The 20,092-nt window shown below is 37.9% G+C and overlaps 2 protein-coding genes and 1 non-coding gene across 4 annotated transcripts; 2 read left to right on the top strand and 1 right to left on the bottom strand.

Annotated features, from left to right (window-relative positions):
• Positions 1-961: 961 nt before the first annotated feature.
• On the top strand, positions 962-4,137 carry LOC110819441 (methylsterol monooxygenase 1-1-like). 2 transcript variants are annotated; one of them, XM_088219840.1, is made up of 5 exons: positions 962-1,325; positions 2,119-2,441; positions 2,514-2,661; positions 2,780-2,812; positions 3,223-4,137. In XM_088219840.1, the coding sequence occupies exons 1-5, from the start codon at positions 999-1,001 to the stop codon at positions 3,262-3,264; spliced, it is 873 nt and encodes a 290-aa protein (XP_088075966.1). In that variant the 5' UTR covers positions 962-998; the 3' UTR covers positions 3,265-4,137. The 2 variants fall into 2 exon arrangements, with proteins under 2 accessions (XP_088075966.1, XP_021904318.1); XM_022048626.2 differs by lacking the exon at positions 3,223-4,137 and adding an exon at positions 2,898-3,175 and having other exon boundaries at positions 963-1,325.
• On the top strand, positions 3,319-3,391 carry TRNAK-CUU (transfer RNA lysine (anticodon CUU)). The gene has a single exon. It is a non-coding gene; the product is annotated as a tRNA-Lys (tRNA).
• On the bottom strand, positions 3,571-8,788 carry LOC110819588 (Transducin/WD40 repeat-like superfamily protein). Its single transcript, XM_022048828.2, has 10 exons — positions 8,385-8,788; positions 7,985-8,090; positions 7,402-7,462; positions 7,004-7,287; positions 6,164-6,303; positions 5,618-5,692; positions 4,835-4,925; positions 4,297-4,500; positions 4,039-4,083; positions 3,571-3,962 (listed from the first exon to the last, which is right to left on the bottom strand). Exons 1-10 carry the CDS (start codon positions 8,595-8,597, stop codon positions 3,877-3,879), a joined length of 1,305 nt encoding a protein of 434 aa, XP_021904520.2. The 5' UTR covers positions 8,598-8,788; the 3' UTR covers positions 3,571-3,876.
• Between the last annotated feature and the right edge of the window lie 11,304 nt (positions 8,789-20,092).

Here is a 20,092-nt window from a genome sequence, read left to right as displayed (position 1 = left end):
AAAATATAAGACAGCAAACTTTAATTATATATATTTTGGCTAAAAGAATAGAAATTGTGGTAAGTAATTGAAAATTTAGAATTATGAGAGGATAGGAATCTGGACCATAAGTACTGAGTTAATTAAAGAGGAAGGCTGAAGTGGGTGAGTGACCAAACTCTCATTAAATATTGTATGGGGAAGATATGGGAAGGACTGATTGTAGATTCTAAGATTTCATCCTTAATTACTAATGGTCATGCAACCAAATCCTGCTTCCTCCGGTCTGTAACCATACATATATGTATATATTAAATCCAATATTTTACTTAATGGAAAATGTTTAGACTCTTTGAAGCATGAAATATTGTATTTAAATTTTTATTGAATGTATCATATTTTCATTAACTAAAATATTTAAAACATGGTAAAAATAATTAATCGTAACATATATATATATATATGTGTGTATTAAGTTTTAAAATAAATATTAATTACGTGTACTAAATTTGTTTGTTTATTTACGAAGGCGGTTTGTCATATTATATTAACTAAATATGGTAAATAAGTGCAAATTTTAGAATTGAACTAAATTCAAAATATTAGAAAATTAATTTTCATTAATTGCACGTTTGTTTTTTTTTTTTTTTAAAAAAAACACTTAACCAATTTAGAAAATAATGTACTAAATAAGTAAGTATAACTAATTGAAGAAAAAAATAAATTCTTATTTTTTAAATTATATATTTATCAATTTTATTATAATTGATGTCTGTCCACCACTTAATTTATCAATATTTTAATTTTTATTCAAAAAATTATTTATTTATTTTATAAAATACATTTAATCTGTTAAAAAAAAAAATAATATATTGATGAAGAACGTGTTTACTATAATTTACTTTAATCACTATATATATATATATATATATATGTATGTATGTATCCCTCATGAGTATATAAATATATATATATATATCATCTCATTCATTTCCCCATACAAGAAACAAACAAGGAAGATGCTACCTTACGCCAATCTACAAGAAGCAGAGACAGCTCTTGGGAGGGAGCTAAGTGGAGCTGAGAAATTATGGTTCAAATATTCTGCAAAACAACCCGATTTTCTTCTTTATTACCATAACCTCCCCTTATTTTTCTTATTTTACACTTTGGCCCCTCTCCCCTACATCCTCGTCCATCTCCTCTGCTCCAAAAAGACACAAATTTACAAGCTTCAACCCAAGAATTACACATTTTCGGACATGCTCACCTGCTACACTCGTGTTATTCGAACTTATCTCCTCACCGTCGGCTTCTTGCAAGTCTTCTCTTATCCCGTCGTGAAGGTAAATTAAATTTATTCGGATAAAATTAGTTAATTCGTTCAATTTTGTTTTGTTAAGAATTATTTATTACAATCTTTTATTTCTTTTCAAAAATTAAAATTAATTACACTTAAATGTATTATAAACTTTTCCAGCTATAAAATTATTTTAATAAATTGTTTGTTACCAATTGTTTCAAAAGTCTCATATCTTTATAATTTTTTTGTACTCTATAATTATTAAATTTTATATAAAAATTGAACTCAAATCTAAAGATTACATATTATTAATAATTTAATTTTAATTTTTAACGAATAATAATTTAATATAATAGATTATTAGAATAGTGATGTTTGATCTCATAAAAATTATATTTTATTTTAAGTAATTTTTTTTTTTTTTTTTTATAAAAATTTCGATGACCGTTTAATTCATCTTTCTCTTACCACTCTCAGAATAAAAAATTGATTTTTTTTTTTTTTTGACGGAGCTAAGTTGATCGATTTATCGGATCGTAGATCGGGACTGACAGGGTTTGAACCCGCAGCTTCCGCCTTGACAGGGCGGTGCTCTGACCGATTTTGAAGATTTTTTTTCTTTTTTATGAGATTTTTATTCTTGTTTTAATTTTCTCACTAATTTATTAGCATACATAATTTATTTTACTATCCGTATGAGATTTAATTTATCTCTAATACCTTAATTTATTTTTTTAATACAATAATTAAACATATATACATAGTATAATTATATATTTTTTTAATACAATATATATATATATATGTTGATTTGTGTTTCGATTGGGCGGTTTTAGTGGGTTGGGATCCGAACCAATTTAGAGTTGCCGAGCGGGTGGGAAATGTCATGTCAAATACTTGTATACTTCTTAATAGAGGACTACTCAAACTACTGGATCCACCGGTTACTGCATTGTGAATGGGCGTACGATAAGATCCACAGAATGCACCACGAGTTCAGTTCTCCCATGGCGCTCGCCGCACCCTACGCTCACTGGGCTGAGATTTTACTGCTCGGCCTTCCTTCGTTTCTCGGCCCCGCCATCGTCCCCGGCCACATCCTCACCTTCTGGCTATGGTTCGTTTTACGACAAATTGAGTCAATTGAAACGCATAGCGGGTCAGTCAGAGTAACATAATTTTTTTTTAGAATTGAAATTATTAAATACATAATTAAATTAAGTACGATTAGGTATGAGTTTCCATGGAGTCCTGCAAAGTTCATTCCATTTTATGGAGGAGCAGAGTATCATGATTATCATCACTACGTCGGAGCTCAATGTGGAAACAATTTCGCATCGGTCTTCACCTACTGTGATTACATCTATGGAACCGACAAAGTACATTATCATAACCCAACACCTTTAATTTGTATATATGAACAAAAGTTTAAAGGCTTTGTTTGGTTTTCACTGAATTAAAGTTAAATTCACCTATAATTATGATCTCTCTTCACAGGGCTATCGTTATCAAAAGGCTATCTTCAAAAAGGTTTGACGATTCCATTCTCATGTAATTACATATCTATATCTATATATATATATATATTTGCCTTTTAATTTGTGATGTGTGACAGGCGAAGGAGAAACTGTGAGAAATGAAGAGCAAACTTCCCAAACAAAGCCCAAAAACTGAATATCATTTTGTTGCTACTACTTAGTAAATAACATGACATGACATAGTATTTATTTTCTGGAAATTTTTTTGGCTCTCTAAAATAAAAGCTAATCAGAACTACTTTCTACGAGTATTATTGCAAAAACTTATGTGCTTTGTGCAATTTATATAAGTTGTTTGTTATTTCTATGTACTAAATATATAATGTGATTGAATAATTTATAAGTTTATGGTTAACATCCTCTAATTTACTTCCCTCTTTTCTTATTTTATATAAACTTTAGTTTTGGCAGGGCTTACTGGGACTGCTTGATTTCCGGAAATAGAAATTAAATAACAAACAACCATCAAATAGAATAATTGGGAACATGCAATCATCAGCCCGTCTAGCTCAGCCGGTAGAGCGCAAGGCTCTTAACCTTGTGGTCGTGGGTTCGAGCCCCACGGTGGGCGTGTTTTGCAATACTTCTCAAGCCAACGTATTCTTTTTGCAATTCTTGCACCCTTTGCGATGACTAAGAACAACAGATTTTATCTAAATAATCAACAAGAGTATGCATACGCCTTTCCTTTTTTTTTTTTTCCTTGCTTAACCAGTTGAACTTTTAGATGTTCTTTATAACGTTATCAAATTAATAAAATCATGCAAAAAACCATTGACATTATACGGCTATGAATCTTTCTTTAGTCTACAAAATTTTTATAACATCACTCTCAAAGAAAATACCAACATAGTATTTTTTTTTCTATAGAAAGTCTTGCCCGCAAAGACCTAGTACTACATGCTATATAACTCTTGGCTGTATTGAAAGAGCTACACATCTTTTCTCAGGTTACCGCTCCCGCAATTAAGGACTTCCGAGTCACAAACACCTGATTTCTAGTCAAATGGTTATGCAAACGCTTCGCATCAGTGAACTGAAAGACCTACCACTCTTCTATGATGAACCTAGGGACGGCGCTGCCCACAACTTGACTTTCTTGTCAACACTGGCCGTAGCTAAAAGCAAGGCTTCTCCATCTCCTGTAGAACAACATGATAAAGCTCGCGTTATTCATAGAAAAGATAAGATAATAAACTTTCAAGCAAGGATATTTACCAACTGGAATGGTCCTAGGTGCCCACGAAATGCATGTAATATCCCCTGCACAGATGGGTTATTGTCAATAATGAACCTGAAAAGCAATTATTCCGTGCATATCTGGACTTCGAAAATAGACCCCACAATATATATTGTTGAAGGAAGAACTAAACAAGTAGTTTTTTCCCTTCGGAGGGTAATCCAGGGTAGACAGCTATAGCCATTCTGTTAAAAAGACACAAGTAAATATTTATAGCTCAAGAAAATCATGATTACCTTCATGGGCTTTATCAGCTGTATCCAAAACCTTTCCAGTTTCAACACATAACCACTGCAATGTTGAACCATGGGTTACTGCCAATATCTTTCCATCAGGAGATATACTGAGATGATCATAGTGGAAAGCAGTGCCACTTATATCCGTAAGTGGAATTGGAAACACCTTCAGAGTCTTCGGATCCTCATCAAGATGATAGCGAACTTCAAAGATTGCATGTAGAAAAAGGGTTAGGCATAACACTGTTGGAATTGAAACTTCCAGAAGTCTAATTTAAAAGCAATCCAAACCCAACTCAACGATGAAGCCAAGTTTGAAAAGACAGATAAAAGATTTTCAATACATGATGTTCAAATTTTAGTTATCACGATTATATTTTTCTTTCTTTCTTTCTTCCAAATCTCAATTCAGAGAAGAAATTATGAGTTGCCATTTTGATGGCAATATAAACAACAGTGCATGACTTCCATATATGAATAGAAAGCGAGGACACAGGTGGAAGGGAGCAGTTAAGCCAAAAGATGCAAGAACACAAACCATTGATATTCCAAATTCTTATCGAACCATCCTTTGATGCGGTGATGATTTGCTCAGAGTTTGGAGTGAAGCACAGCCAAGTCACAGCACTCTGGACATAGAAGAGAGAGAGAGAGAGTGAAGAATTTTGCATTAGAAGAAAATCCAGGTCACCAGGAATCAGTTACTAAAGACATAAATTAAAGGACAAAAGCTAATAAAGTCCAAAAGTTCAAAAGATATTTGTTTATTTATTGAGAGCAAAAATTTGAATTAATGATAAGTGCAATAATGAGGTAACCATACTCCGACCCTCCCTACCTCCTCATTTCCCTCTCTCTCTCTCTCTCTCTCTCTCTCTCTCTCTCTCTCTCTCTCTCTCTCTCTCTCTCTCGGTAACCATACTCCGACCCTCCCTCCCTCTTCCTCTCCCTCTCTCTCTCTCTCTCTCTCTCTCTCTCTCTCTCTCTCTCTCTACCTTCACTATCTATCTATCTATATATACGTATATAACATGCACACCACCTTACACATACTCTAGCCATATTCCACTTGATATAATACAGCATAATAGCTGGAATAGAGTGAAAAAAAAAAGTTATAGGAGCATTTTTTGATATCTTGAGACTGTACAAAGCGTTTATTGAATGATTAACTAAATGAACACATGTTTTCTTTTTTCTTTTTTTTTTGGAAATGCCCAAGCAAAGGAAAACCAAAAAAAGCAAGATAAGGCACACAAAAGAAAGTTTGGAAAGGAGTTGAAACCAATTCTAAACACTCTATAGGTGGTAAATATGATACCTTATGTCCTTTAAGCTGCATAACTTTTGTAACCTCCTTGATAGAACCATCCTTTGTATATACGATCTCCCAAATCTGGTAAATCGCAAATAGAAAGTAAATTTTTTTCCACAGACTTAAATACTTTCAAGCAAAAACAGTTACTTTTGCCTATATGAAGCTAAAGATGAAGTTAGCAGAGAATCCAAGGAAATGTTGAAGACTTTGAATAAGTGACGAAAGATATTGAATAAATATAATTGTTGAAGGAGACGGATTACTAAACCAAGTTGGTATTAGAGAAAGGAAAAGTGTGTGATCAGATACAAATATAAAAGATTTTAAAAAAGGGTGGAACCCCAAAAGATAACGACCAGAAAATTCCATCTCTTAGAAACACCACAACCAATCCAAACTACTATGTATTTTTCCTTCCATGTGCACCAAACAACCAGTTAGCACAATCAGCACCGATTTTCCTGGGGGCAGGATTTCAAGAGACTTTCCATTATTAATATGAATTTAGCAACTACTCATAACCAAAGTTGATGTGCAGGGGGAAATCACCTTCACATCCGCGGTGAAAGCTGCAGCAGCAAGAAAACGTCCATTGGGTGATAGAGCAGCCATGTGATTTTTCAACTGATTAGTGTCAACATTTCCAAAAATCCTTCCAGTCTTCCCATGACAAAGCACGATATCGGTCCCTAGAAAATAAGAAAAGATTTGAGGCACACAAAACATGTACTCTTCCATTAAACTGAAGACACAAATGCAATTCAGAGGAGAAAGTCTGTAATTTTGAGTTCAATACCTTTAAAAAAAAAAAGAAAGATGCCATATCTCCAGAGAGAAATGTGATGATTAATTTTTATGTTCACGATTGTTTATATTAAAAAACATTTCATGTTCATCATGTTATATAGAAAAACTTTATGTTTTTCCATTAATACAGAGGCCAAGAAAATAAACACATTGCTATAAAGCCCAGATGTTAACTCTGCCATTAAAAAAACATTCAGTGATAACACAAAAATGTAGTGAGGCCTTGCAACTGAGCTAGAGGGTTTTATAGCCAAATCTACAATAGTGACATGGCAATTTGTGACATGCCAGATCAGTACTCAAACAGAAAAGTTTCTCTGACATTAGTTAAGCCAAGGGAGAAAAAAGATTCTGGTATCTGGTTCGCTTGTTGCGGTGCCAACACTGTATCCCTGCCCGTACACTCAATAAACTGCCACCTATAAGGTAAGCTACAGTAATAAATTCTTCTAACAATTAAAGAAAGCCCAATCCCTAACAAATAATGTATTAGCAAACAGCTAAAATAATTTATAGAATCCCAATTTTATTAAGCGAAAAACAAATATAAGATCTAATGCAGGATATACTAACAGCATATACCTTCTGAACAAGAGGCAATGACAGTACTGCCATCTGCAGTACCATAGCTGGCAGTTGCTCCAGATAGCGTCAGCGTTGCTCTTTTCTCATGTACTTTGTGATGTTCCCATTTGATTTCTGGAAGAGGAAGCTTTCCTTGTTCATTTGCCTTGGGTTTTTCTTCTCCATACATATACAAAGAACTACCAGATAGAGTTTGAGAAGCCACAACTACGGAAGATGGACCATCAGAAAATGCAACAGCTGTTGGATGACCCCCAGCAGGCACATTTATTCTAAGAAATCTGAAAAAGAAGAACAAAAGAAAATAAAATGAGAATAAATGCAAGGGTAATCTACTTGCACTACTAGCATTATGACTGCCGTGAAATTGAAACAAGCATTCTTCCACTGCATACTTGAAACTTTTACTTGAAGCATCATCCAACTTGAACACCCTGATCACTCCATCAGCACAAGCTGTTGACAAACATTAAAAAATCATAATCAGGTAGGGTAGAAATAAACTCACATCATAATAAATAAATCACCAAAAATTACTAGATGTATGCTCCATGTAAGAGCTGCTTTTAAAGTGGGAAGAAGGTATTAGCTGATTAATATTGAGATTACATAAATGCATAATGTAAATGTGATTAGGCTTATTATGCAACCTCAAAGTCTGATCATTTGGAAGAAGCCCGTGTTACAAACTACGGCTAGCCATTTAACTAACATGTTCCAATCTCTCATTAAACTGATGGAAACTAAGCCATTCAACGGATCTGGTTATTGTGCTTCATTTAAAAATTGTAGAACTCAAAATGGTGACTCGATCACAGAGCATAGTAAAGAAAGAAAACAGGTTTAACCAGTCAGAAGTCTCCGTCAACGAACAAATCATTTCTACAGTTACAGCTAGAGAAGAAACTTGAGCTGCAGAAACTATTATTTGTGCATTTTAATAGAAGAGGAAAAGATAAAAAAAAAAGAACTTCTTACCAGTAGCCAAGCTCCTTCCATCAGAAGAGAAACATAAACCCGTGACCGAATCCCCATGGCCTTTCAGAGTGTTCACATCTAAGGGGTGATGCCGCTTGTTATGATCCTGCATTTCCATCAGCAAATTATAACCAACGGAATCCACTATAAAAATCTCCCTTAAACCATAACAATCCTCTTTCATAACCAAGTGAAGTAGGAAAATTAAATTAGAAAACGTAATTAGAAATTAAATGAAAAAAAAAAATCCCCATTCGGGAATATAGCTTAGTACGATGTCTTCATTATAAAGTTCCAGGTTTTCTTTCATAATTTCAGTAAGAATAAAGATACAAGAAATTCGTCTCCCTTCACAATTACTATTTCTCTCTGCACCCAAGAAGTGCCTAAGATCAAGAACCTTATCAGAAGCATGAGAATGAGGTTTGGAGTGAGATCTTTTGGAGATAGACTGAGGAGGCTTTGAAGGCTTCTTGGGATCCGCGTGGAGCTCCGGGTTGGAAAGAGATTGAACTTCGGATCTTCTCTTGCGAAAGTAGCTCTGCAGGAAAATGAAAGCAATCAAAGAACCGAGGAGAAGCGAAAGCACCGTAACCGGAAGAATTGGATCCATTTCTCGAACAGTAACCAGAGAGGATTTAGAGAGAGCTTCTACTTTCTTTTCGTCAAAAAGAGAGAGTTGAATGATGAGGATGTTTGAGTTATAGAAAGAGCTCTGGGAATCGAAATGGCGGGGTGTAGACGATAGAAAGGTTGAGGGAAATGCGGACGGAGATCATTCATTGGGGCCAAGACAAGAATTAGCTATGAATAAAAATTGAAGCTCGGCTTAAATTATTTTATTTTTATTTAAATTATTTACAATAGTTACTTAAAATTTTATTAATATTTGTATATTGTTATTTTTATTCACATAATTAAAATTCGAATTGAATTAAATCATTAATTTTAATAAATAAATATAATGTAAAAATTGAAAATAGTTGGAAAATTATACACACGCATACATATATATATATATTTGGAATGAGAATAGTGAGAAAGAAAAAGTCCATTTACTTGAGAAAAATATTTTAAAAATAATAAATTAAAAAAATATTGAGCATCTAGTTTTTTTTTTCCTTCTGAAAAAATTAATTTTCCATTCTCTTAAATTAGGAGAAAGAAAGGGAAAAAATATTTAAAACTTTTAATGTTGATTTTTTATTCTGCTCTTATATCCTCTAATTAAATAATATTACTTCCAAAAAAATTATGAGATAAAACTTAAATTAGTCGTATACAATTTTTAAATATTTAAATTAATTATTATATTATATTTTTTTATAAATTTAGCCTGTATTTTTTTAAAAAAATTATAATTAGTCTTTAATTGTTAATGCACATTAAAATTGTTGTTAAAAGTGTTATGTAAATTAAAATTAGATGTATAACATATTTTAATCAGATTAATATTTATATTAAATATTAAGCATATGATAATATGATATCTAAATTATTTTTAATTATTTTAAATAAAATTAAAAATAAAAAAATTTAAAGCATAAAATCAAAGAAAGATTACTTCATCCACAGATAAAAAAGACTTCTGCAATGACAGCGTCATAAGTCAATGCCATTTGTCTGTGTAATAATTGAAAAAAAAAAAAGAAAATTGGCATGTATGTATAGATGTATAGGTAGGGTGAGAATTTCAGAGGTGAAACGGCGTTGTTTGGTGAAGAGGGGGAGGAAACGGCATCGTTTGGAGAAGAGGGGGAGGAAAACAACGTCGTTTGGAGAAGTGGATGAGGAAATGACATTGTTTGGAGAAGGGAAAAGTGGACGGTTGGGATGAGGTGAGATGGACGAGCAAGATGAGAGGCTGGTGGGATATAAATAGGAGACGGGAAAGGAAAAAAAAAAGAAAAAAAGGAAAAGAAAGAAAAGAAAGAAAAAGAAAGAAAACAAAGAAGAGAGAGATCGGGGGCGGGAAGAGAAGGTTCGAGAGAGAGAGGAGCTGGATTGGAGAGAAACGAGAAAAAAGAGTGAACAGGAAGGAAGACCGGAATAGTGCGAGCTACGGGAGGAAGGAAGATGGAGATGGAAAGTACAATAAAATTTTGAGTTCTTGTATAGGTGTGGAGCGATTTCGAGATTGTGATTTTAGGTTGAGAAATCTAGGTTTTTGTTAGTATGTAGAGTAATAGAACTAAGATGTAGAGACAGGTGGGTGTGGATGGCAGGTTGAATAGTGGAGGCGTTCACAGAGGAGGCCACAGGAAGAGAGAGAATGAAGATGTTGGAGAGTCGGAGAGGTCTGTGAGAGAGGGTGGATATTTTGTGTAAAATGAGTGTAAGCACATGGTGAAGGTCATGGAGAGAGAGAGTGACCAAGGAGGTCGATGAGTGAGTGAGATTCGTGATGGTGAGGAGAGTTTGTGTGTGTGTGAGCGAAGTGCGCGGAGGAGGCTGCGGGAGGAGAGAGAAGGAAGAATACATTCGGTGAGTGTTCTGTGAGAGAGATGAGTGTTGTGATGGTGAGTGTGTGAGTTGTGATATTATGAACAGGCCATGGGAGGTAGAAGAAGAAGGAAAGCGGGGTGTCAGGTCTGTGAGAGAGAGGAGAGTTCATGAATGTGCAAGGAGTATTTAGAGTGGGTTGTGGAAGAGGAGTTCGGTTTGTGTGAAGAGTTTCGGGTAAGAGGGGAGGCGCGGTATGATCGTAGGGAGAGGAAGGTATAGAAGGGGAGGAGAGTGTAGATGCTAGACATTAGGAAAGAAAAAGAGAGGCCTGTAAGGCGTGGTTTAAGGTATAGGAGTAGAGGTGTGTTGGTAGTTGTGTGGTGTGAGAGTGTGGGTTGTATGTAGGTTAGTATAGCTGCTGTAAATTTAAGGGTTGGCGAGGGAACGTTATCGGCGTATGTTTAAAATGTTAGTGTGTACTATACGGGGAGATGTGTGTAAGGTCGATATACCGGGTAAAGGAATAGGAGGAGCCTCAAGATAACATGGTGAAGCGAGTACGAGATGGTATGGTCCTTGAGTTGGAAGCATTGGGGGACGCCGATATTGGAGGTCGCTACCTAGAAAGAGTATATTGATCGCCGATAGTGGTGATGGTCGGGAGACTCTGACGGGCAAGGGGTTGGGTCGCCGATGTTGGTGACAGGAGAGGTTAGTATCTGTGTGCGTGTGTGTGGCCTATTAGGGACCGAGAGGTAGAAAATTGAGTGTTGGTCGCCGATATTGGTGACGAGTGAGAACATTTGTACTCATGGGGTGACTTCGGAAGGCGGTTACATTTGATATGCAATATAACTAACTTACCGGGACAAGTTGATTCGATGTAGTCCCAGGGTGGTATTAAAGTAGGACTTAGGTTGTATAGATAGGGTGCATATGGGAATACTGGGTTTCCTGTTGTTGCATGTTGTAACGGCCCCGAAATTTTAAAGGAAAATGTATATATATAAGAAAAATTCTAAGTGTGGAAGCGAAATAAAATTTTTGATTAATATCCCTTACACAATAATTCAAACGTACTAAACGTAAGAAAAAATAAACTAAATAAAGTAAATACTAGATATGAATGTTATAAATAAAACTATGAAATCTTTAAACATCTACTCGCCGTCTTCCTGCGGGACAGGCTCGGGAATCAAGTTTTCCTGATATGAAATGGTTAAGTAAGGAATGAGCTACACTAACCCAGTAAAGACATCACACTATCTTACTGTCACAGAACTAAAGGTTAGTAGAAAATAAAAACGACCAGTTGAGCATAATTTATAACAAACTCATTTATCAATAATAAAAACTTTTACTGTCCACTTATCTCGGTGAAATTCATGAAAACAACTTATAAGAAACAATAACATCATAAATATCATAAGATCATGCACACTCTGTAACATAATACATATAATACTTTTGTATTTCAATCATCAGGTAACAAATTTCCTCTTTTATCAGCCTACTAGTATCCATGGGGATCCATAGGGGGTCCCCGCTACACGTGAACCATTCACATTAATAACTTAATTCCAGGATCGTCCCCATACCCCGTCCGATATGGGTACCAAAACCATAAATGTAACAGCCCCGGAAATAAAAAGGAAATGTATATATTTATTATAAGTACGGAAGTGAAATAAAATAGATTATGATTAACATCCCTTACACAATAAGCAAAACAAATTAACGTATGAAAGAATAAACTACCTTAAAGAAAATATTATGAATGAATGCTATAAGGAAAGTTAATAAATTCTTTGGCTTCTACTCGCCGTCTTCCTGCAGAACGGGCTCAAGAACCAAGTCCTCCTGATCTGAAATGGTTAAGTAAGGAATGAGCTACACTAGCCCAGTAAAAACATCATACTATCTCACTGTCACAGAAGTAAAGGTGGGTAGAAAACAAAACGACCAATGGAGCATAATTTATAATAAACTCATTTATCAATAATAAAAATCTTTACTATCCACTTAACTCAGTGAGATTCATGAAAACAACTTATGAGAAATAATAATATCATAAATATCATAAGATCATGCACACTCTGTAACATAACACATATCATACTTTTGTATTTCAATCATCAGACAATAAATTTCCTCTTTTATCAGCCTACTAGTATCCATGGGGATCCATAAGGGGTCCCTGCTACACGTGAACTATTCAGATTAATAACTTAATACCAGGGCCGTCCCCATACCCCGTCCGGTATGGGCGCCAAAACTATAAACCTCAATACTCCGTCCGGTATGAGGGTGAAGCGGGCCGTCCTCATACTCCATTCGGTATGAGCGCCAAAACACATAAAGTCTCCATACCCCGTCCGATATGAGAGACCACGTTCTCGGTAGGGTTCTCTATGGACCCGGTCCGTCCACCATCTCCCAAGATATCTAGTCAGGCTGTCGAAATTATTCATTTATCAATTCACATACATTTTTCCATTCTTTTCTTAATCAAAATTATCTAATCAAACATAAATATATAAACCAGTAATGGACACCAAACAAGGCAACACAACATTAGGTTCACAATAATTCAAACCATAATAAATGAAACTGTGATTCATGCATACAAAACCATAGAATAAACACATCAGACATCATACTGCATTTAAAATTGTAAAATAAATCAAACAACATCTAATCAAAAAATACATCAAATTCGGGCTCTATTAGCAACTTTAATTAATTATACATATCTATTAATTCATAAATACTGTTTTATCATTTATTAAGCTTTAATGCCGTAATAGGAAATAAGATGAGAGATCCTTACTTGTTTCAGAGTCTGAAATCGAGTTCTCACTCCGCCTACGAGCAGTCCCTAGATTCCCTGAATTTTTTCTCGGAAACTGAAACACACTTTCGGTACCTACACATGTCCCCAAAAAATTCCAAATCAGACCCAGGGCCCTTTCGGCCAATTCTGGAATTCCAACATGGCGGCTCTACCGTGCTCCGGCGACGGCGCAGCCGCCTGCTGTGGCGATCCACCTCAGGTTGGCCGTTTTCGGCTGAATTCGGCCAAACTTGCATTGATTCCTGTGATAAAACACCCCTAGGGCCCTCGGTGGGCCAAGAAATTACAGAAAATCGAGACTTACCGGCGGCGGGGCTCTCGGGTGCGGCGGCTCCTCCGGCGCGAGTTGCAGTTTGGTGTTTTGCTCCGGTCAACCTGTAGAGAAAAGGAAGTGGTCACGGTGGTATAAAAATTACATCGAATGGAAATCGAGAAGGGCCTCATCAGAGGCAAAAATTGAGGAAACCCGCGGCGGCGCCGCTGGGCTTCAGCGGTGTTTTTCGGCCAATTGGCCGGTGGTTTGGCTCTAATTTGACCACAGGGAGGTTCAGCATCGAAAAACGAGCCAAGAGGAGAAATTTTACCTTGTTTGGCGGCCGAAAAATCCTCTGGTGTGGCGGCAGGTGGTGGCGGCCGGTTCCTCCGATGGCTGGGTCGTCTTCTCCAACAAGGGTTCTGGCGGCTAGGGTTTGGGGTTGGGTGTGGATGCGATTATTTATAACCCTCTCCTTTTAATCTGAGCCGTCCATCATGATTTAATATCGGCCGTCCAATCGCGATTAAATTGGAAATAAATTTGGGCCGTTTATCGCGATGTGATCTGAGCCGTCCGTGCGTGATCGAATCTGGACCGTCCGCACGCGTAAGATCTGGGCCATCCATGTGCGCTTTTGATTTGGGCTGTCCGATCGCGCGCACGCAGATCGCCCACGTGTCTCCGTCTCGCGTGGCTTCCCGCGCCAGCGTCCCTGCCACGTGGCGTTTCCTGGTTGGCCGGGGTTGTTGACGCGGCTGTTAACGTGGCACTATTTTTTTAAATTGCGTTTTGACATCCGGTTTTCAATTTTCTTTTCAAAAACACCCCCATAATCCAAATTTTCACTCCTTTTTTCCAATTTCAATTTCAATTAAATCCCAAAATAATTTTATCCCATTTTATTATTATTTTTATTTCTATTAAATTAAATTAAAACTTTATAAATTAATTATTAAAATAAAATAAAATAAACAAAATTCCAAATTAAATTAAAATAAAATAAAAATAAAAATAAATAATAAAAATAAAAAATAAAAGAAAAATCTTTGGGTGTTACAATAAACCTCAATACCCCGTCCGATATGAGGGTGAAACGGGCCGTCCCCATACCCCGTCCGGTATGAGCACCAAAACACATAAAGTCTCCATACCCCCGTCCGATATGAGAGACCATATTCCCGGTAAGGTTCCCTATGGACCCGGTCTGTCCACCACCTCCCAAGATATCTAGTTAGGCTGTCGACATTATCCATTTATCAATTCACAAATCTTTTTCTATTTTTCTTTATCTCAATTATCTAATCAAACACAAATACGTAAACCAGTAATGGGCACCAACAAGGCAACACAACATCGGGTTTACAATAATTCAAATCATAATAAATGAAACCGTGATTTATGCATTCAAAATAATAAAATAAATAGATCAGATACCGTAATGCATTTAAAACTGTAAAATAAATCAAATAAGAACAGACCGACGAATACATCAGGTTCGGGCCCCATTAGCAATCTTAATTAATTATACATATCTATTAATTCATAAAATATCGTTTTATCATTTATTAAGCTTTAATGTCGTGATAGAAAATAGAGAGAGGGATCCTTACTTAATTCGGAGTCTGAAATCGGGTTCTCACTGTGCCTACAGACAGTCCCTAGATTCCCTGAATTTTTCTCCGGAAACTGAAACACACTTCTGGTACCTGCACATATCCCCAAAAAAATCCCAAATCAGACCCAGGGCCTTTTAGGCCAATTTCGGAATTCCGGCACGGCGGCTCCGTTGTGCTTTGGCGACGGTAGCCTCGCCCATGATGGCGATCCGCCTCAGGTTGGCCATTTTCGACCTTTTTTGGCTGAATTCGGTCAAACTTGCATTGGTTCCTATGATAAAACACCCCTAGGGCCCTCGATGGGCCAAAAAATTATAGAAAACCGAGACTTACCGGCGGCGAAGCTCTCGGGTGCGGTGGCTCCTCCGGCGCGAGTTGCGATTTAGTGTTTTGCTCTGGTCAATCTGTAGAGAAAAGGACGGTGGTCACAGTGGTATAAAAATTACATCGAACGGGAACCAGGAAGGGCCTAATCGGAGGCAAAAATTGAGGAAACTCGCGGCGGCACCGCTGGACTTCGGCGGTGTTTTCTGGCCAATTGATCGGTGGTTTGACTCTGATTTGGCCACAGGGAGGTTCAGCATCGAGAAACGAGCCAAGAGAAGAAATTTTACCTCGTTTGGCGGCCGAAAAATCCTTCGGTGCAGCGGCGGGTGGCTCCGGTGGCTAGGTCGTCTTCTCCGGTGAGGGTTCTGGAGGCTAAGGTTTGGGGTTGGGTATGTATGCGATTATTTATAACATTCTCCTTTTAATCTGAACCGTCTATCATGATCTAATCTGGACCGTCCAATCACAATTAAATTGAGAATGAATTTGGGTCGTTCGCACGCGCTCTTGATCTAGGCCGTCCGTGCGCGCGGGAACGGATCTGGGTCGTCCAATCGCACGCACGCAGATCACCCACGTGGCTCCCTGTGTCAGCATCCCTGCCACGTGGCGTGTCCTGGTTGGCCGGGGCTACTGACCGGGTTGCTGTCGTAGCTGCTGACGTGGTGTTATTTTTTTAAATTGCATTTTGACTCCCGATTTTCGATTTTTTTTTAAAAAACACCCTCAGAATCTAAAGTTTCACCCCTTGTTCCCAAAATAAATTTCAATTAAATCTCAAAAATAATTTTACCCCGTTTTATTATTATTATTATTTTTATTTCTATTAAATTAAATTAAATTAAATTAAAACCTTATAAATTGATTATTAAAATAAAATAAAATAAAACAAAATTCCAATAAAAATTTAAAAAAAAAAGTTTTAGGCGTTACAACTCTTCCCCCCTTAAAGAAATTTGGTCCCCCAAATTTACCTCTTACTCTTGGTCGAATAAATGGGGATACTGGGCTCTAAAGTCTGATTTTAGCTCCCAGGTAGCCTCCATTGGCGAGTAGTTCTGCCACACTACCTTTACAAATGATATTTTTCAGTTGCGGAGTATTCTGCTCTTTCGGTCCATGATACCGACTGGTACTTCCTCATAAGATAAGTCCTCTTGGAGTAGAAGCGGTTCATGAACCAAGACATGAGAGGGGGTCCGGATTGTACTTACGTAGCATGGATACATGGAACACATTGTGGATCTTGGAGAGCTCTAGAGGCAGTGCTAGTCTGTAGGCGGCAGTACCAATCCTGTCTAAGACTTCATATGGTCCAATAAATCAGGGGTTCAGTTTTCCCCTCCTGCCAAACCTACTAATTCCTTTGAAAGGAGTGACCTTAAGGAACACCCAGTCGCATTGTTCAAACGCTAAATCTCTTCTCCGGGTGTTCGCATAACTCTTCTGCATGCTCTGAGCCGTCTGAATGTTCTTTCTGATTTTAACTATTTTAGACGTGGTCTCCTCCACCAACTCTGAGCTGAACAATTTTCTGTCGCCCACTTCTTCCCAATAAATCGGTGATCTGCATGGGCGCCCATATAATACCTCGTACGGAGCCATGCCAATGCTCGCTTGGTAACTGTTGTTGTAGGCAAATTCTATCAAGGGTAGATGGTCGTCCCAATGGCCTCCACAGTCAAGAACATAAGCTAAGAGCATATCCTCAAGTGTACGATTGTCCTTTATGATTGTCCATCCGTTTGAGGATGAAAGGCAGTACTGAGAGATAGCTTTGTTCACATGGCCTGCTGAAAGCTACTCCAAAACCGAGAAGTGAACCTGGGGTCCCTGTCGGATACCACTGTCACTGGAACTCCATGTAATCTGACTATTTACCAGATATACATTCTTGCCAACTTGTCCAAGGGATCGGTCATCCTGATAGCTAGGAAGTGGGAAGACTTGGTAAGCCGGTCAATAATTACCCAGACGGGCGTCATGTCCTGAACGTGTTTTGGGTAATCCCGTTACGAAGTCCATGGCGATATGTTCCCACTTCCACTCCGGGATCGGTAAGGGCTGAAGTAACCCGCATGGGCATTGATTCTCTGCCTTGATTTGCTGACATACCAAGCATCTAGATACAAAGTCAGCTATGTCCCTCTTCATTCGATTCCACCAAAATCGGGGTCGCATGCTTTGGTACATTTTGGTGCTTCCGGGATGTATGACAAACTTCAAGCTGTGGGATTCTGTCATGATGTCTCTCTTCAACTCACTGTCGTCTGGGATACACACCCTGTCCTAGAACCTGAGTAACCCATCGGCAGAGATTCGGAATTCTGAGCTCACTCCCTGTTCTGCATCATTCTTGCGGGCTATTAGGGCGAGGTCAATTGACTGGGCTTCCCTTATTCTCTGTATTAACTCGGGCTGGACGGTCAGATGGCCAAACATGCGACTCTCTTCAGGTCCTGAAGCTGAACCTATTGTGTGGCCCCAATTTACCTGCGTTCTGATACCATTAAATGGGCTAAGATACCTGTACTTTTCCTACTGAGGGCATCTACCAGCACGTTGCCCTTACCCGGATGATACAAGATATCACAATCATAGTCTTTAAGGAGTTCCATCCATCTTCTCTGACGCATGTTGAGAACCTTTTAGGTAAATATGTGTTTCAAACTCTTATGAGTGGTATAGATCTGAAAGGTCTCTCCGTATAAATAATGGCGCCAGTTTTTCAAGGCGTGTATGATTGCGGCCAGTTCTAAGTCATGGGTGGGGTAATTCTTCTCATGATTCTTTAACTGTCTAGACCCATAAGCTATGACCTTCCCATGCTGTATCAGGACACAACCCAAACCTAGATAGGAGGCATCACTATAAAATGTATATCCCCTCGATCCACTCGGTAAAGTCAGTACGGGTGCAGTGGTCAGCCACTCCTTTAATTTTAAAAAACTAATCTCATAGTCCTCATTCCACTCAAACTTGACATTCTTCTTTGCGAGCCGGGTTAGGGGAGCTGCTAGACTAGAGAATCCTTCGACGAACCTACGGTAATAACCTGCCATTTCTAGGAAGTTACGGATCTCCTTAACTGATGTCAACTTTTTCCAGCCAAGTACTGCTTCAACCTTTTCGGGATTCACTAATACTCCTTCTTTCAATATGATGTATCCTAAGAAGGCGGTCTTCTCAAGCTAGAATTCACACTTACTCAACTTTGCATATAGCTTCTTTTTTCTGAGGACCTGCAAAACTTGGGCTAGATAGTAAGCATGCTCTTCTCTGCTTTTTGAGTATACCAAGATGTCATCGATGAACACAATAATAAATTGATCCAAGAATTCTCTGAAGACCCTGTTCATCAGATCCATAAAGATGGCTGGAGCATTGGTTAACCCAAATGGCATGACTAGGAACTCATAGTGTCCGTACCTAGTTCGAAAGGCCGTTTTGGGGATGTCTTCTGTTCTTATTTTCACATGATGGTAACCTGATTGTAGATCTATTTTGGAGAAGACCTGCGCACCCTGCAGCTGATCGAAGAGGTTGTCAATTCTGGGAAGAAGATATTTGTTCTTGATTGTGATCTTCTTCAGTCCTCTGTAATCAATACACAATTTCAACATTCCATCTCCCTTTCTGGCAAACGTGACTCCGGCACCCCAAGGAGACACACTGTGTCTAATAAAACCACTGTCTTGTAATTCAGTGATCTGTTTCCTCAGCTCTTCCATCTCAACGCGGCTCATGCAGTAAGGAGCAACCGAAATGGGCTGAGTGCCTGGTTGTAGGTCTATAGTGAACTTAACTTCCCTGTCCACTGGCAATCCAGGCAGTTCGTCCGGGAACACATCTAGAAAGTCTCAAACTACTGGAATCTCTTGGATACAAATTTCCTTTTTGGGCTTGCCTAGTTAGAGAAAATAGCAAGGTTAAAATACTTTAAAATTAAGGAAACTTGCCATCAAGGAATAAGTATCAAATGATTTTATTAATTTGTAAATCGCTCCTCATTAGGAGGATTAAATACAACTTTCTTATTAAAGCAATCTATGGTGGCGTGATACGCCGCTAGCCAATCCATCCCTAAAATTATATCAAAATTCCCCGTGTCTAACCCTATTAGGTCTACACTCAGTTTTCTATTTACTATCTCCACGGCACAAGCCCTGTAGACAACTTTCCCTAATAGTGTTTCACTTCCAACAGTAGATACAAACAACATTGAATCAAGTTTATTAGATGATACATTAAGTTTAGATGCAAAAACATGTGAAACAAATGAATGCGATGCACCAGTGTTAAATAAAACATGAGCAATATGGTCACAGATAGTGTACATACCCTGTACCACGTCCGGGTCGACATCGGCATCCTGCTGTGTGAGGTTGTAAACCCTGCCCTGAAAAGGAGGTCTTCCTTGGTTCTGGTTCCTCGGGCACTCTCTCGCATAGTGTTGGGCACTACCACATATGCGATAGGTGTTGTTGAGACGATAAGATGGTCGGTCCCCGTGATCCCTGCCACAGTGCTGATAGATCCTGCAACATGCTGCCCCTGGAGCTTGAGGGGGAGCCTGGATCACCGGTCTGGGCCTCTTATTTTGTTGGACA

Source organism: Carica papaya, chromosome 5 (assembly GCF_054855325.1).
Source record: "Carica papaya isolate Zhongbai chromosome 5, ASM5485532v1, whole genome shotgun sequence".
Taxonomy (NCBI): domain Eukaryota; kingdom Viridiplantae; phylum Streptophyta; class Magnoliopsida; order Brassicales; family Caricaceae; genus Carica; species Carica papaya.
The sequence above is the reverse complement of the archived record's forward strand: the minus strand, read 5'-3'. Positions and strand labels throughout refer to the sequence as shown.

What these genes read in the sequence shown, in the direction of transcription:
- LOC110819441 (XM_088219840.1), top strand. Translation starts at nt 999, where the DNA reads ATGCTACCTTACGCCAATCTACAAGAAGCAGAGACAGCTCTTGGGAGG. An exon ending in TCTCTTATCCCGTCGTGAAG is followed by an intron (nt 1,326 to 2,118) that starts GTAAATTAAATT and finishes GGGCGGTTTTAG; the next exon opens with TGGGTTGGGATCCGAACCAA. An exon ending in TCAATTGAAACGCATAGCGG is followed by an intron (nt 2,442 to 2,513) that starts GTCAGTCAGAGT and finishes AAGTACGATTAG; the next exon opens with GTATGAGTTTCCATGGAGTC.
- LOC110819588 (XM_022048828.2), bottom strand. Translation starts at nt 8,597, where the DNA reads ATGGATCCAATTCTTCCGGTTACGGTGCTTTCGCTTCTCCTCGGTTCT. An exon ending in GCTTCAAGTAAAAGTTTCAA is followed by an intron (nt 7,288 to 7,401) that starts GTATGCAGTGGA and finishes CTTCTTTTTCAG; the next exon opens with ATTTCTTAGAATAAATGTGC. An exon ending in AGCTGATAAAGCCCATGAAG is followed by an intron (nt 4,084 to 4,296) that starts GTAATCATGATT and finishes CCATCTGTGCAG; the next exon opens with GGGATATTACATGCATTTCG.